Genomic DNA, 20,289 nt, shown 5'->3' on the forward strand with positions numbered 1-20,289 from the left:
AAAAATATAATAATAATATCGGGTAATATAAAATCAGCGTAGATAATATAAATTTTCATTCATAAATGGAATTCCATTGTATTATAAGCATAATAAATTCATTAAGTGATAGAAAAGTTTCTTTCATCATTCTTTCCCATCTTCATCGTAAAAAAAGAGAAAGAAGATGATAACAAAAGAGCTTATATATATATATATATATATATATATATATATATATAAATTATCAAGATTATCACTTTGTTGATTATTCCAGAGAGATATTCATTGGAAGTATTTAATACTGACTAACAAAGCGAATCAACAAAACTATCAAGACCACCACTGATCTTCTATTCAGTCATTGAATCGAGTCGATTTTGACCAGCTAATTTGCATTCGTCTCATGGTGAATGAGTTTGATTCACCATAGGGAGAACCTAGTGACGCACAGGTTCCGACAAAATTGTCATTAATGTCCTTCACGCCGAGAATTAGACCTGTTTGTGCCGCTTAACGAAGTTTGAAAGGGTTCAGTTATTAAAGAAAATCTTGAAAGACACACTCCGCTTTCGGTGACACCAGTTAATATGCGCTTCAAAGAAAATATAATATGCCCAAGCAAAAATGAACATCTTAAATTGTATATAAAAATATATAATAAAAATAAATATATATATAATATATAAAAAAGGTAAAAGAAGGTAAAGAGAAAAGAAAAAATCATTTGGAAAAAATATTTTTAATGAATATTTGATATTTATTGTTAAAATAAAATAGAACGCATAATGAAAAATTATATATTATATTTAAATATACATATATATTTAAATATATATGTATACATATATATTTAAATATTATATTTAAATATATAATAATTATATTTATATAATACAATTTTTTTTATCTGTATATCTTTTATATGTATATCTTTTATCTGTATATCTTTATCTGTATATCTTTTATATTAATTTATATTAATTTTGCATTTTTATTTTAAATATTTTATTTCTTAAAAAAAGTTTAATGAAATAAATATATAAAAATAAAAATAATGAACTAAAAATAAGAATCATGTGTTTTTAAAAAGAACAAATATAATTTTAATTAAACAGGAAAATTTTCCATGTTTGAAATACTAACAGAATATGTGCATGTGTATAATTATTTTATTTGCATTACTTCTTATGTTTCTTGTTAAATATTGAATAATAAAAATTACATCAAATGCGTTTGAGAAATATTTTTAACATCATTTTAAGAAAATTTTCAAGATTTATTCTTATGACTCTTAAATGATTTTTAATCTATTTTTTTCTAATAGATATATATTTATAAATAAAATTTTAACAATAAAATTTTATGAATATTAAATTAATAAAAACTTGAAACTAGATTTAAAAATGTAAAGTAAAAATAATCATCTAATTAATTTTTTAAATATGAAATACAATTTTTTTAAAAAAGAAATAATTAAAAATATAACAAAACGAAAATATAAAATATTGCACCATAACATGATGAATACATTTATTGTAAATTGATGTTTTCTAATTCTATTTCTAATTTTTTTTATGTTTATAACATATTTTAAACTAACTAATTAGATTCTCGCAATATGTAATAATTTTTAGAATGAAAATTTTAATTTACTTGAAATGATAACATATTTTGATACTTATTATAGGTTATTATTTATTTTAGAAAAAAATTATTATAAAAATTAAATAAAAAATTATTTTAAAAAGTTATCATTGAATATAAAAATATTTATAATATTAACAAAAGATTAATATTTCAATCTAACTAATATCAATAGAAATAGTACTTTGTAACTGTATAATAATAAATAATATAATATAATAAATAATATAATATAATAAATTTATAAATATAATAAATAAATATTAATATTAATATAAATATAATATATTAAAAATATCATATAAATATAAATATTAATAAATATTAAACATTATTATATTTATATTTATATAATATAAATTTTATTATAATTTCAATTATTTAATGTATTCGATATATTTTCTATAATATACTAATATTTCATTATATACTAATAGAAGATACCGCTATAAATAACATTTATTTAAAAGACATTTATTTAAAAGATAAAATTACGTTTATTTTTGACAATCTTGTTTTTTACGTTTGCTAAAAGAAATAAGGAATAAGAAAAATTTGTTTTAATATGTAAAATTTAAAAATGAAAAACAGATGTAAAAATTTTAATCACATAAACCTACTTATATGAAATAATTATGACAAAATTTTGTTCTCTTATAAAAATTAAAAAAAATGTATCATTTATTGAATTTATTAGAATCATAAATATCTGTATCATTTAACTAATCAATATTTTTTTTGAATTTATTAGAATCATGAATATTTGTATTAATTAAATAATCAATATTTTTTTAATCAAATTTTTCTTAATACTATATTATCAATCTATTGTCTTAATAACTTATTTCATACAAGATTTAAGAAAAATATTTGTTAATATATAATTATATATCTCCATCCATTTCCATCGTTATATGTACATTACATGCTTACCCATTATTTTAATTTAAAAAGACACTCATGCCTTAAATCAACATCCTCTATTTCCAAAGTATATATTCCAATATAATAACATAATAACACCCTATATACGAAACTGAATATATTATAACATGTACTATTACAATATCCAACAAATATTTCAATCACAGAGTTATGTATAATATTCTATCAAAAAAAATTCAGTATTGATAAGAACGATATAATATTTTCACGATAAATGGATTTTCATAAGAATATAAAAAAAGAAAGGAAAAGGAAATATATAAAATATATAATGAATATAAAAATGAAAAAAAAAATACATACTATAATATTACAAAATTGGTATAATATAAATATGATCATTTTGATTATTCTTTCTTTTTTTTATTTTTCATTATTTCCATTTTATTATGATACTTAGCTTCTAAAAATATAATTATTTTCATTTTTTATTATTTTCACAGTGCATTAATGCAATGTCATTAAAAGTTATTTTATTGATTTATGAATATGAAACTAATAATATATAACTATAGACAAAGAAAATTCAATTGAAATTATTTTGTAGAATGTAAAATTGTTTTAATTTTAATATTAAATAGTGAATGAGAATATGTGAAATATTGTTTCTTCAAAATTAGATAATATTAAAACTATTAAAATAATTTCGGTTCCATTAAACTTTATTTGAATAATAATTATTGTTATTAATCGTACCAACTTCTTGAATTCTAAGGAATTATTTTTGATTTTATAAACTTAAGCTAAATGATGACATTAATTAGATAACAAAAATTATAAAAAATTTAAAAAAATTTAAATCACGAATAATAATTCCTAAAAAATATACACATTACATAAACCTAAAAAATTTACACATTAGTATAATTTTTCTTTCTATATTTTAAATTTAAAATAAATCTTTTATTTTTTTTTTCAGATATTTTACTCAATAATAATTTATTTTAAAACAATCACTAAACAAGAAACTATTAAAGCTTAAAATTCGATTTTTTTTTTTAATTTTAGATCGGATTATTAAATCCTAGATTTAATAAAAACAATCAAGTAAAATTTTATGTACATATATCAATACAATACATACTTAAACTCAAACATTTTTAAAAACAACTTTAAATATTCAATTCTTTCATAACTCGATAAACATTAACATATTCATGATTCTTTCAGAACTCTCTTTTTCACATTTTTAAAAATAAACTTCAATCTCATTTAAAATAAAGATTTTATGTTATGCCATTTTATATTTAACGATTTAATAAAAAAAGAAATAAAAAAGAAGAAAAATGAAGTAACTTGCACAATTTTAAAGCTTATTCACATGTTGAATGCGAAAACAAACATAACAAACAAAGATGGAACAAACAGACACCTGTGAGCAACTTTCAAGGTGAAAATGCCCTCGGCCTACTTTTTGCCGCGAATAATACTCATTTTTGTATTATTTGATTTTCATCTGTATCTGTGATTCCCTTGTGATTTGCCATGTTTCTCTTTATCGAAAAATTTTTTTGTCTTTGCCCTTTTACTACTAGTTCATGAATCATACTCACGATTTGCAAAACTTGGCATTAAAAAATATGATATATACAAACAGCATAAGAAAAATATATAGAAAGCTGAATTAAAACTAAGATTTTAAAAATAAAATTTTATAACTTTGATACTAACAAAAAAAAAAAATCTTTGAAATTGTATAGCTTTATTTAAAATGAACTTATTAAGTCGAAATAAAAACAATTTGTATAATTTTTTCGGTGTTCCGAATAAGTTGTCTTATTTTATTATTTTATTATTTATTTTAAAAAATCTAGTTTCTTATATTTAATATTTTTATAAATATTAAAACTACTATTTTATATTGAAAAGATATTATATCGTAAAAATTTTTTATAGAAAATAAAAAGATAATTATTTTCATAATTTAATAATTAAATTAATTATTAATTTAATAAATAATTAATAATTAAATTAATTATGAAAAATTATTATTATAGGATTATTATTATTATTATATAATTGATATTATTTTCTCTATCGTTAATATTTCAATCGAATTGTAATATGTATGCATTATAAATAGATAAACATTTTCTAGTTAATTAATATCAATAATTTTTAAACGTAAACATTATTTCTTATTATTTGTTTTATAAATTTTTTTTTTAAATTCAATATTGAGACTTTAAATAATTTTATTTTGACTTTACATAAAATATATTCTTATGAATATTTATATTTATTATATTTATTTGATTTTATTTCTATATTGTTAGTTTCTTTATAGCGAATGTTTCGCATCCAAGGATCAATAAAATTGAAAATTTTTAAAAGGATATAAAAAGGCATTGTAAATCAATTTCAAATAAAAATTTAATTAGCAATTAATATCTCAGTTGAAATGCATAAAAGTAGAAAGATTAGGAATCTGCATTATTTACAATCTAGTGGAATTAATGCAGTGGAATTAATGCAGTGTGGCATATTTTTCACTACATCAATACATCTTATCTATATAATCATTGATTTGTCACATATAAACATCGATAAAAGGACAGTTTTAAAAACATATAACTTCAAATGTTAATGTAAAATAAATTTCTAAAATTAAAACTAAAATTTCTAAATTTTATTCATTAAAATGTATTATTCAATTAAAAAAAATGACCTCTTAAATTCAATAATAATTATTGCTCTATGAAATCATTTAATTGCTTTTTTATGTTTAAATATAATCTATCGAACTTGAAAGCATTTGTAGAGCATTTGAATGAAGTTAAATTTACCAATTAACAAATGATAAAACAAATGCTTGTTTCAATTATTAAAATGAAGAAAAAATGAATATCACTTAATTTTTAAATGTAATATAATAAATTTGAATATATCATTACTATAATAATATCTATCAAAAATGTAAGCATACATGTTTTTGGCAAATTTTTCATATCATTTCTTTTCGACTTATATATATATATATATATATATATATATATCATTTCTTTTCGATTTATATATATATATATGTATGTATGTATGTATATATTTTCGAATTTTTTCTCGATATGACCAATTCAAAAACATTCTATATAATTTGAAAGAAAACAGATTTCCAAAATATCTGTTCTAATTTTTATAATATTGTTGATTATCCAATTTATGTTATATTCATATATTTTAAAATATATAACACAAATTTTTTCTTTTTTGTTTTTTTTTCTTTTTATAATGAAAAATTAAATAATTATAAATTTTGCTCATTTTTAACTTTTACATCGACTCGAATAACTATAAAAGATGACGGTTAAAGTAGACAGCAATAAATATCGTTTTCAGTAATAAATTTTATTTCAGACAAATAGGTACGTCGATATAAATATGAAAATATAAAGGAATTTTTTTTTAATTTTTTATTAAAACTTTATTTTTTTTATAATGTATTTTATTAAAATATATATTATATTATTTGTAAAAGTTCAATTATAAAAAAATATGTGCAATTAATCGATATAACTTTTATTTTTTCATTACCTATATAAAAAAATACGAATCATTACACTATAATTTATAACATTATTATAAATATAAATTATATTATAAATAGAATTAAATAAAGAAATATTTTTTAATTAATTAATACCAATCATTTTTATTATTTATTTCATAAAATCATTTATAATCAAGTAATTCAATGTATATTATATGTAATTCATGTATAAACAAAAAATTTTTAAATATCACGATTACAAATACTTTTCTTTATTATGTTTTTTTTTACGTCATTTAATATTCAACTATAATATAATGTTTATTTATCAGTTTTGCAATATTTATGTTAGATATGTATATTTATTAATTTATAATAATAATATTATATATAATATGTACATAATATTATATTACATATAATATGTAATATGTACATAATATATAAATAATAATATATAATATATATAAAATTCATGTATTTTGATTCATGTATTTACATCTCCAGATTTACTACAAATTTTTTCTTCAACTTTTAATTTATTTTAATATATTTTATACATGATATTGCAACATCGAAATAAATTCGAAAAAAATAGAATTTTAAATAAGACTTTCGAAAAAATCATTCTATTCAAAACAATAGAGTTACAATATGTTACAAATATATTATTTGGGTACCTATGATACTCATTGATAGAAAAAAATAAAATCATTATAAAAGTTTATTTGTTTTTTTTACAATTTTAGGAAGATTAATAATTAAAATTATTTTGAATATATCTATCGAAATATTTGTTCTCAGTTCATTTTTTCTTTTTATTTTTAAATTTTTTTTATATATTATATATTTACATATAAATTATATAATTGAAAATATTGGAAAATATATTTATTAACGTATTAATTTATTAATTATTTTATATCATTTTAAATAAAAATATATTATATAAATATATGTTATATAAATATATGTTAATAAAATATTAAATTATTCTCAAATATTTTAAATTTAAATATCTTTTATTTTTTTTAATAGAATTCATTTAAAATATTAATCAATTTTTTTTCAATGAATTTTTAATCAAATTCATATTTTTATATTTTTAATAAATGAATTACATTATATTATATAATGTTATAATTTTGTACTTAAATCTTTAAATTAAAAATTAAATTATTGAAATTTGTATTAAATAATTAAAAAAATGTGAATAATATTAATATTGAAATGAAATAATAATAATGAATTAGAAAATAATTTTGTTTTATTAATAAAATATTGAATTGTAATAAAGCAAAAATAAGTAAAATAATAACTGATATGATTGCAAATTATTAATTTATTCATTTTATTCTCTATATTATTATGGACGAAAAATTTTCATTTAATTCATTTAATAAAAATAGTATTATATACATTTTTTAATTAATATATAATTAATATATATAATTGATATATACATTTTTTTTAAATTTATACGTATAAATATATAAAATCAATTTTTTTTAAAAATGATAGTTGTTTTATATTATTTTTATCGAGATTTCAAGAAACAAATTTAAAAATTCTAAAAGATAAATGTAATTTTATAATTAAAAAATTAAAACTATTAAAATATATAAATTATAATTAATGAATAAAAAAGATAAAATTTTTTAACTTTTAAAAATATTTTTATAATGATTTATTCAAATTATTCAAATTAATTTTGATTTTTTTTTTTATTAAAAAAAATTCTCATAATTTTATATTTGTTAACTAAAGAATATTGAAAAAATTATATTATTTGTCAAAAATGTTATGATATACCAATTATTAAAAAAATCTTTAAATCTATTGATTTTTTTTCATATTAAATATTAAATTTTCAAAAAAAAAGAACATTTAAATAACTGCAGTGTACTAGATAGCCCGTTAAACAAAACCGTGTCACTACTTCTCACATTAAATCGATCGAGCTAAAAAGTATTATACATACATCATATTTATCACGATAAATTAAACAATATTTTTTAATCATTTTAATTTCATCATCAAAATTCAAAAATTTCATATTTAAAAATTCAAATTATTTTATCAAACAATCTATACATTTCGTTCAAATTAAATAACAAATCTTTAAAGAATTCGTTTAATTCAAATAACATGTAAAAATACATAAAAGTTTGCAAAAAATCCTGATTAAAAACTTCTTTTACAAACATAAAAACTACTATTAGTATCACATTATTTTTTTTAGTTTATTTTTTGGTTTGTTTAGGTTCATCTAATTTACGTTAGAAGAATATGTTAGATGATCGTGCAATAAAAATCTCAATAAGTATATATTCCTGGAAGCTCTTAAATAATAACTTTTCGATATGCATAACGAACATTCTACTTTAGAAAACAATTCGTAGTTTTATCGAATAAAATATATAACTAAATTAATTACAACGTGAGAATTTACAAACATAAAGATAACACACTATTGGTAACAATATCCTCAACGAAGCAAGCACCTGCCAATTTAAAGGTTAATTTGTATAGAGATCAAACAGGCCGCGTGCGGCGCCTCGACTGTCAATCTGACAGCCGCCCGATATAACGTAATCATCGTTCATCGTACCCTTCTAACACGAATACAAAGAAATCTCTCGCGGCAGTTACCACTCATACTATGAATTGCAGAAACATTCGTTCGCGTATGTTACATAAATGCATTTAATGAAATATATTAATTCACTTACCAATAAAAATGCATACAAAATCTATAATAATTTTTCGTAGAATCATTTTCGATGATCTATCCATGATGATTCGAATTGTGATAATATTACTTTTTCTTTTTTTCTCTGTCTTTTCACTTTCTGTTTCGTTAATATCTTAAAAAGACGAATGAATGAACAATCGATAAACACATACGATTGCAAAAAAAGTGGATAAATATACAAAAGAAAATTATATTATGTATAATCATATAGAAAAATTAAGAAAAAGACCATCCCTATCAACGGTTCGGAATGGACTAAACGATGCTTGAACTAGTGCTCGCGAATCTACCTACGAACACTTTACAGAACCGACCCGATCGAGATCCGAACGACGACTGCGGCTGCGCTGCGCTCCACTACTTCATCCGCGCATACGACGCACGTGCCTGCCCAGCCTGAATCACAGTCCGTAGTTTAATAATGGGTGCTCATTGTAACATGAAACAAACATGAAATATAAGTCTCTTCTATGAAATATGAATGAACATTCACCTTTCAATTATGTTATTTTATTTTAGCGAACAATAGTTGCCATTTATATTTCTGACATATGTAATCAAATATTATAATTTTTATCAGTAGAATACACAATATTATTTACATATAGTATTATATAAAATCATTTATTCGAAAAAAATTAGTTGATATTGATATGAGAAAAAGAAATTCTGAGAAAAAGAAATTCTCTCTATAGATTTTTGAAGAAATGTGATATTTGATAAGATCTTTATTTTTATTTAGATGAGTAAACTAAAAAAAAAAATTAAATTTTAAATAGAAATATATTAAAACATATTATTATATTTATTCATAATGATTTAAAAATTTACAAAATTAATAAAATTTCTAAATATATTTATATTTCATATATTATTTCTTATATATATTTACATATGTAACTTAGAAAAAATATATTAATCATAAAGTATTTAATAATAATTTTATTCGCATTTGTAGTATATATAATATTTTAAATATTAATTTCTAAATTTGTATTGATAATCTGGAATTTTTTTATTTAAAATTTAATCAATAAATACAATTTATATTTTTATTTATTTATATTTAAATGAAATTTATATATAAAAAATTATATTTATATTTATATTTATATATAAAAAATCTAAAAATAAGTTATTTTAAATTAAATTAATAACAAATATAAGAAATGTAATATAGTCTTATAGTCTATAGTCTAATATAATCTCTAATAAAATCTCATAGTAAATCTATGAGATTTTATATTTATAAAAAATATTGCTTTTCTTCACTTTTCTATAATTCGTATTGCATTATAGAAATAAATAAAACTTTTTTAAAATTTAACATAAATTATAAAAATTTTTCTGATTCTTGTGAAAATTATAAAAATTTTGAATAAATTTATAATTATTCACAATATTAAAAAAAAACATCTAAAGGAATTAAAATAAATAGATCTATTTGTAAAAACAAATATATAAATATTGTAGAAATAAAAAAATAAATAAATAATAATACAAAAAGAAAATAAATATTATAAAAATATTACAAAAATTTCTTTATTTTATTAATATTAAAATCGATTTAAATTATTTATCTTTATGATAGTATTTATCTTTGTAATATTTTTATAATAGAAACTTATTTATGGAAAAATTAATTTATTTAAGATGTATAAAAAATAATTGATTAAATCAATTGAAAATTTCATATTAATTAATATAATTAATAAAGGAAAAAATAAAAAAAAAACAATCTTATTAGCAATTATATTTCAATATTTCAATTTTCATTGAAATTAAGAATCGAAACATAAAAGTCTGCTATATATTATATCATGTTATTTTATGTTACAATTTTATTTTTTAAAAATTAAAGTCTATTATTCTTAAGAAATTATTAATGAATTTCTGTTATATATATATAAGTAAGATATATTTTTATATTTTAGATTTTCTTTTCTTTACTCTTTTTTTCTTACTATTTCATTATATCTTAATAAATTTTTTCTATTACTTATTTCTTAATTAAATTCATTGCCAAATTACTTATTAAAATTATATCCATTTTTATTCATTTTTTTACAATTTAAAATTTTTTATAATAATCTCTATAATGTATTGAATGTACTAAATGAAAGAATTTAAAAAACAATGTCTATGTTACAAGAAATAAAATTATCATTTATTAATTTTTCACTCATTATCTAATGATTTTTTTCTAAAGATTTATCTACAAAACCGTATATTCAATTTATTTGATACGATTTAATTTGCTTCATTTGTTTAAAAAAAAATGATTTCATACCTTCTCAAGGATGGATCACTTGATTATAGATTCTTTCAAAAATTTTTATTAAAAAGTTAAAAACTAATTTATTTATTATTACAATTAATTTATAATATTAATTATCACCATTTTTATCAATATTACAAAGAAATTTACTATTTTTATTTTTCTATTCAATCATTTCAATTTAATATTCTTAATTTAATCTAAAATTCTGCATTCTAATATCAATTCAAACAAAAAAATAGTTATAGTTAATCACAAATATATATCCTATCTTACAAGAAAACTTATCAATCTTAAAAATTTGATTTTAATAAAAATTTATATATATGTAAGTATAATGTAAGTATAAGGATTATGCATAGAACAATTTATTTTTAACAAAAAAATCTCTTTGAATGCGTGAGATTAATTCTTAAATTTTAATTACTTTTTTCATATTTTATATATGATTTCATATTTTATATATTATTTAAAAATATTTTTTATAACAAATTAAAATAGAATATTAAAATTATTTTATAATTCAAAATTTTGTTCTATTTTATCTTATTGAAATTTACTTTATTACGAAATTATAACGAATATAAAAAAAAAAGAAAATAATATTAATATTTTAAGGATTAATTTCATTCCTTTTAAAAATGATATTCCATAAAAAAATTGTTCTATATATAATCTATAATAATATCTACATATTCATAATATTTGATATAAAAAGAAATTATTGTTTTGATATAATTATTATAGAATGATTGAATTATTTTAAGATATATTAATTGTTAATTCTCGACTAAAGTCTGAGAATTTGAAAAATGGAAATCACATTATTCTTGATTTTGAAAAATTTAGAAAATTTTCAAAAATTACAGAATCCCAAAACTCATGAAATAAGGTCATTATCCCAAACTATTTTTATCTGTAACAGTACTAATACATATAATAGTCATAATATATACAGATATAATCAGGATATTCTATAAAGTGAAAAAAGATAAGATTACAGAAAAAATATGGAGGTAAAAATAAATATTGTTTAAAGGAAGCATAAACTTTACTAGCTTATTTTCTTTTGCTATCATATATATCATAAATATAAAAATAATTATGCTTTTATAATGTTTTTCATATCGAAATCACAGAGACACTTCATTATAAAATTTATTATATTGCAAATTGAGAAAATTAAATAAATGAGCGCACATTTTCTAGATATTTATTTCGCGAGCTACTTATAATAATCTTAATTTAGGTCAACAGACATAAATTTAATTTGGATAGATTTCATTATATACATTATGTATGAATGATTCTTATAAACAAAATGTCATTCGTTAAAGCTTAATGAAAAAATATAAGTATATTAGTGATTTTTTGCAAAGAATTAGAAAACAAATTTTCTTTATTATATTTCATTAGATTTACATAAAAGAATATTATTCTTTGATGATTTGTAATAATTACTTGATTATTTTGTAATAATTGCTTGATTGCAAATGAATTGCAATTGTAGATCTATCGATATTTTTTCAATTAAAAAAAACATATCTTGGATGGATGTTTGCCTTTTTAAATTTCTGTTTACCATTTATCCTGTTTACCTTAATACCTGATATAATATTTGCAACAAATTAAATTATGTTTGTAATTGCATCGAAGTTATTACAATGATGATTAATGTTAATAATGATTAGTGTTTTTAATTTTCAAATATTTCTTCCATTCACTTATCATAATTTAATTTAAATTAATTTAACCTAACTAAAATTCGCACAAAAACATATATTTATATATATCGTTATTATAATATAAAAATAATTGTGCTTTTAATAATAATCTTTTTCATATCGAAATCACAGAGACATTTCATTATAAAATTTATTATATTGCAAATGAAATAAAACAATAATTTAATTTAATTTTATTTTATTCGAAGAATTCAACTTTTATAACGAAAGATTCAAACAAAATTGACAATAATAATATGTAAAATCATAACATGATTTATAAAAAGTTAATAATAATAATTAATTTTTTTAACATATAAATTGTATAGATTATATAGACTATAAACAGAATTTTTTTTGCTTATAAAAAGAAAAAATTCTAATAATCAATCATTATTATATTTGAAATATAAAAATTAATGATCATTATAAATAAATCATATAGTATTAGTAATATAATGACAAACTAATAAGATATAATAATAAGATATAATAATAAAAAAATAAAAGAAAGAATATAAATATTTAAATATATTTCATTATATTAAATATTTTCATATTTAAATATATTCAAATCACGTGTCATTACAGAGAATTAATTGTTCACATACTGTACTTCATATCTTTCATGATATATATGCTATATATATATGTATATATATTATTATGATAAGTAATAGTTTCAATATAATTTTATAGAATATTTTTGAAATTGATGATACAATCGAAAACAAAGTAATTTCATAAAAATAAAATAAATCGAAAATATATTAAAACTTTCATAATAATCCATTTTTCAAAAAAAATCAAATATGAAAATTGGCTTATTTATTGCATACATGTGCACTTAGACGCAATCTTTATTCAATCTTTTGGCTAATCAATGTCATTTGTGTATATTTATATAAAATATAAATAAAAAAATGAAATAAAAAGATATATTTTCAATTCATTTTTATATCAGAAATCATTCCTTTTTCAATTGTATCATAATTTTAAAAATATCTTCTATAATATAAATTAAAATGAAATATAAAATTATGTAATTTAAATCTAACTCACTGTTATATCCTTGATTCAAAATATTAGAGTTAGTTTTATAATATAATTTTAACTGAAATTATAAATTAATAATATTATTAATTTATTATAATATAAAAAAAATAATAAAAAGAATTCGAAAAAAAAAACATTTCTAATAGTAAAATAGGATATAATAATTTTTTAATTTTCGTATTGAATTAATATATGAAATCAATTATTGATAAAATGTTTCTAAAAGTGAAAATATTAATTATTAATCGCTTTTTTTAATCGCATTTGATTTATAGAAATCTATATAGTTTTAAAATTATTATTTGATTCTTTTTATTTATAGAATTTCAAACTCTACATAAAAACGCAAGTTCATTAGATTCACATGAGAGTTCATATTTAAAATTTAGTAATTTATCTAAAATATTTAGAACGACATCAAGATCAATATTAAACAATTTCATTAAATATTGAATATTAAAATAATTTAAAGAATTTAAACAATTTAGTAATTAATAAAAAAGAATTTTTAAAAAAAAATTTTAAAAAAGTTATTACGAAATATTCAATTGTGAAACATTCAAGTTATTTTATTCTAAATTAATTTTTTTTTTTTTGTTAATTTTTGTAGATTTGTAATATCATTATTTCCAATATATTAATTTACATAAAATGTTACCTGTTATATCACCTGTTATATGATATTTAAGTATTATTCATATTCATAATAAACTTATTAATAAAATTGAACATTAATAATAATACATTAATCGATTATATAAATATAATTTTTTTATATATATAAATAAAATTTTTATTTTCGTTAATTGATTAATATTTACAATTAAAAGAATTTAACTATTGAAATATCGAAGATTCAATTAATCAAATTGATTAAAATATTCGTTAATTATATATTGATTAAAGAGAATTAATTATTAAAAAAATCAAAATATTATTTTAATATTTTTCATAATATTATTAAAAATAAAAACAATGAGGGCAAATGAGATTAATTTTATTTACATTAAACATTGATTAAATATTGAATATATAATTAACTAATTGTCTATCAATCATGATTATTCATATTAATTAATCGAAAACTTAAAAAAGAAATTAAAAAAAAATACAAACCCAATTTAAATTGATTATCATTTTAATAACTATTAGTCTATAGTCATTTTTATGATTTTAACATCAATTTCGATTTCGTAAACAATATTAAAAATAAGTCAAAAATGTTTAAAAAAAATTAATATAAAATGTCAATATCACTACAGAAAGAATTTCAATAATTAATTATGGATCAATTATTCAAGTAATAGATGTTGAAATGCATATACTCTTAAATTGAAGTTAATAATTAAAGTAGAAGTAAAAATTAATCTTTAATTAACAATTAAAGTAGAAATTTAATCATTAGTCATTTTTACCATACTTGAGAATTTTATGATAAATATTTATGATACATAAGAGAATACTGTTAATAAATCGATTTAATAAAATTTATTAATTTTTCAGAGATTCAATCTTATTCTGATTCACAAATATAAATATACATAAATTTGGAAATCTAAAAACATAAATACTTTAAGTATCAAAAACTAACTACTTTGATAGTATAGTATTTTTTAATTAATGATGATTATATGTATGAAAAATTAATTACACATAATTTATACATAAAGATATAAATACAATTCGTCGATTATCATTTATAATAACAATCACATTTTATTTATGTTTCTACTAATTTTTATTCTAATTAATAATATTCTAATTAGTCTTATAAATAGAATACAAAATTATTTACAATCGGATTTACATTGTTCGAAAAGTACATTGTTCGAAAATTCACAGAAAATTCTGTGAAATTGTCTCTTTTGTTTTATCATGGAAATTTTTATAAACGAAATATATAAATTTATTTTAATGTATTACATATATTTAATTATATTATTTTACATCTGCAATTAGAATTTAAAATAATCTGATTTTAAATCAAAATGTATCAAATTTTTTATCTTTATAAGTCAAACTTTTATCATTATTACTACACGAAAATAATTATGTTATTATTATTATTATTCATTAATTATATTATTATTATTTTATTAATTATATTACTATTATATAATCGATATATATTATATATCGATTTGTTGTTACAATTGAATGTTGAATTTTAAAAATATACAAATTAATGTATAAATAATATAATAAATTACTAATATTTATTAAAATAGTATATTATTAAAATAGTAATATTATTCATATTATTTTCCAATATAATTGATTTATCTAAAATTAAAAATTTATTTTTGTGTTAGCCTTTACTTATATATTATATACAAAATTTAATTAAGAAGCATGACTATAAAATATATAAATAATTTTTGAATTATATGATGATAAAATATGAAAATAATTATTATATATTATTAATAATTATTAATAGTTTTGTGAAATATTATACAAATAAATATATGGACTATAATTAATGCATTATCATAAATTATTAAATATTATTAATTACAGAAAAAAAATACGAATATACATAGAATATTCTTCTTATTCCTGATATAGAAAGCTTCAAAATATTAATAAGTGTAAAAATCAAATAAAAAATACATAAAAAGTTTAAAAATGCTGCAAATATAAGTATTTTGAATTTTATAAAACTTTTAATTTTTTTATTTTTTCTAAATTGGATTAATAATATAATTAGTAATAATATCGGCTACTAATAAAATTCCCTTGAAATTGTTATCAAGGGAAATAAATTGAATAAAACTGTGTTAAAATGTTAATAAAAAAGTTTTATTAATATATACAATACAATATACAAGTTAATATACAAGCAAATAACGTTAAATATAATAAAATAATCATAATGAAACAAATAATTTATCTTGATTTATAATAACCGCATATATAAATTGTGCTTTCTGTATCTACACAATTGATGAGCACAACTATTATGATAGACAACGTATTTATATAATTTATTTTTAAAATTTCTTCGAAAAATTTTAATTATATTGCTATCAATCAAGTATTTCATATTTTTATCAATTTGCCATTTTACTTTCTTTTATTTTATCATAATAAAACATACAAATATTTTAAATCTTAATATACTAAAATTACGAGTAATTATAATAAATTATCTTTTCTTCTTTTTAAATAAATTAATAAGTTAATAAATTTTTAGAAAAAATAAATTTTTTTTCTAAAAATCATAAAATAATTTCATAAACGCAAATAGAAATGTTTTATTATAATTGAAACATAAAATATATATTAAATAAAAGGAATTTATCAATAATTGCTATAGGAGACCGTTTTAATTATAATAATATTTAAAATATAATCATTATCAAAACTATCAATGTTGTATTCAATCAATATCTTCGTGTATTTTTCTATCTCATATTTGTACCTTTTTTTCTATATGTCTTAATAAATAACATATGCATAAATAATATATGCATAAAATAATGTAAATTATTTATATATTTACAACTAATATTGCAATAAATCTCACATTTTTATTAAAATATAATTAATTTTTTTGTAATTTTTTTATTTTAATTTTTCGTGCAAAATTATTCTTTTATTTTATTATTTATTTATTTTAAATTTATTTACTTAATTAAGAAATTAAATTCGATAATAATAATATCTGTAAAAAACTATAATAAAATTTCTTTTCTATTTTTTACATTAAAATTTGGCAAAATATATTTAAAAAATGTTATTTAATTAATGTGCTTTAAATATTGAATAAATACATTATTAAAATAAGTAAAAAAAAAGATACTTACAACATAAATTCAAAATAAATCATTTATTAAGTAAAAATATTTTACAATTTTTCAAAAATTAATAACAGAATTGATTTGAATTTTATAATAAATGAAGTTTGGAAGTATGTAAAAAAATTTTGATTATAAAATTTATAATTTAAAATTTATAATATGTATAATATATGTTTATGATATAAAAAATAAAAATATTACATATTTTTAATTATTTTTATAATTATTTTAATATATTGAATTATATAAATTAATATAAATGTCGTTAAAATAAAAATATTTCTTTGATATATATTAATAACATTAAATATAGAAAACAGAAAAACTATTCACAATAACTATTTTAATGATGATTTAAAAAATTAAAGAAATGTTTTATATAAGATTTCTAAAATATTAATTATATTCATTAAGCATTTTAAGACAATCTTTTAGATAATCTTAAGATCAAAACAAATGTAAAAATTGATATATGTATTGATTTTTTATCAATTATATTAAGTTATATATTAAGTTATATTAAAATAAGATAATTTTACGTCCATTACACTATTATGTATTAATATTTTATAGATACTAAATATAAAAAATAATAATAAAATATTTAAAAAATAGAATTTAGAAGTATGGTTACATCATTAAAAATAATATGTTATATTGCATATATTTTCATTACATAGAAATTTTAAAATATATAAAAAAGAATGAATTTATTTTATTTTTGCTAATCCAAAGTACAGTATTTATTTCATCATTGTTGGTATTTTAAACATATTTTAATTTATAAATTAATAGATATATAATTTATATGAATAATTAAATATAAATAATTTATATGAATATAAATAATTTTAAACAAATATTTAATCGAAATAACATTGATCATTAAAATTGATTATAGCATGATATTTAAATATAAATTACAATCTTACATTAAAATAACATGATTATATTTATTATAAAGCAATCATATACACACATACAATGCAAATAATAAAGATACATTCAAAATAGTACATCATATTCATTTTTCTTAAATTATTCTATTTGATGTTCCTGTATCTAACATTTCCAATAATTATTATTAACAATAGCAATAATGGTGTAATAATATAATAATACAGGAACATCTATTTATAACTACTTCAAAAAGTAGTGAATATAAATTAAGTACTTTTTATGTTTTTTATGTTTTAAAATTTTCTCTAAACCCAGCTATAGCTACATAAAATTTTCTCTAAACCCAGTATAGCTACATAAAATGTCCGAAAATGTTATCTCATCATAAAAGTATTTGATTTTATTAGAAATATATATTAGTAGTCGAAAAAATACAATTACTACATTAATTTATCAATTATACTTTACATTCTCTAATGAAATAGATACTTTTTCTCCAAAAAGATAAGCAAAACATTCTTAACTTGCATATTAAATTTTATATGTACATATGTATCTATATACATATAAATTTGTATATGTATTTATACACAACAAAAGATTTCTGAGTTTAAAAACAAAATTATTGATTTTTTATGATTCAATTTGTATTTTATAATTAAAATTTCTTACAAATCGTTCTTTATCAAATAATCAGTTTTTGAATATTTTTATATTAATATGCATTCATCTTGTGAAACATCTCATATGTGTATTTTTAGAGATTCTTATTTTTTATCTATTATGTATTTAGAAAAAATTTAGCAATTTATATCTTTTATTGTGCCTCTGAGTATCAATATTAATAACAAAACTATTGTAATTTGAAATAAATTTATATGCATATTATTTTTTTTTAAACATTATTCAATATTGCCTAAGTATATACATTTTTATTTACGAACTCGTTATCTAATATCTTTTTCTTTTTCTTTTATTATTTATATAATTTAACTACTGATATTCATGCATAGATATATGAAATCTGATTACTTGATTAAAGTGATTATAATAGCCAATAACAATAGCAATAAATGATTATGTGTATAATAAAATACACATATACAACATATAATTATACCATAAAACACTTTCTAAATAATATAATGATAATTAATTAAATAAAAATTACATTACATATGTATCTATTTAAATTTTTAAATAATTTGTCAGTGAAGACGTGTTTCTTTACAAATATTTTAAGCTACAACATGATAAAATTTTTAATTATGAAAAGAAGCTTAAAAAGTTTTAATTCATATATAATTAAATATATCATTAATAATTTAACAAAAAATGTTATTGATAAATTCATATATTTACAAAAATAATTCCTTTTTTTTTTTCTATAATTGCAAACGAAAAATTTTAAGAAATCATAAAGAAAAATATGCATATAAGACAGATTTTTAAAAAAATGATGTATTAATAAAAAAATATTCCATTTAATTTAATTTCTAATTTAATTTAATAATATTTCCTTCGCTCTTAAGTTATTTATTTCAATTTTTTTGTTATCATTAATTTAATAATTTATTGCACTAATCATAAAATATAAAATAATATAGTTAAATTATTTAAGCAATATATTTGCTCTTGTTTTAATTTTAATAACTTTATCATAAAAAGCTAAAAATATATATATAGATATTTTATACAGTTTTAAAATTAAAATT

At 16.9% G+C, this 20,289-nt stretch overlaps 1 protein-coding gene across 3 annotated transcripts in view; it reads right to left on the reverse strand.

Moving 5' to 3' along the window:
- The window catches only part of LOC122713639 (putative phosphatidate phosphatase), a 141,138-nt gene extending 131,983 nt beyond the window's left edge, over positions 1-9,155 (reverse strand). For all 3 annotated transcript variants that reach the window (XM_043934274.1, XM_043934275.1, XM_043934276.1), the window contains exon 1: positions 8,791-9,155. In XM_043934274.1, the coding sequence (XP_043790209.1) occupies positions 8,791-8,854 (64 nt within the window). In that variant the 5' untranslated portion in view covers positions 8,855-9,155. The remainder of the gene's footprint in view (positions 1-8,790) is intronic.
- Between the last annotated feature and the right edge of the window lie 11,134 nt (positions 9,156-20,289).

Source organism: Apis laboriosa, unplaced genomic scaffold, assembly GCF_014066325.1.
Source record: "Apis laboriosa isolate Shangri-la unplaced genomic scaffold, ASM1406632v1 scaffold25_cov139, whole genome shotgun sequence".
NCBI lineage: Eukaryota > Metazoa > Arthropoda > Insecta > Hymenoptera > Apidae > Apis > Apis laboriosa.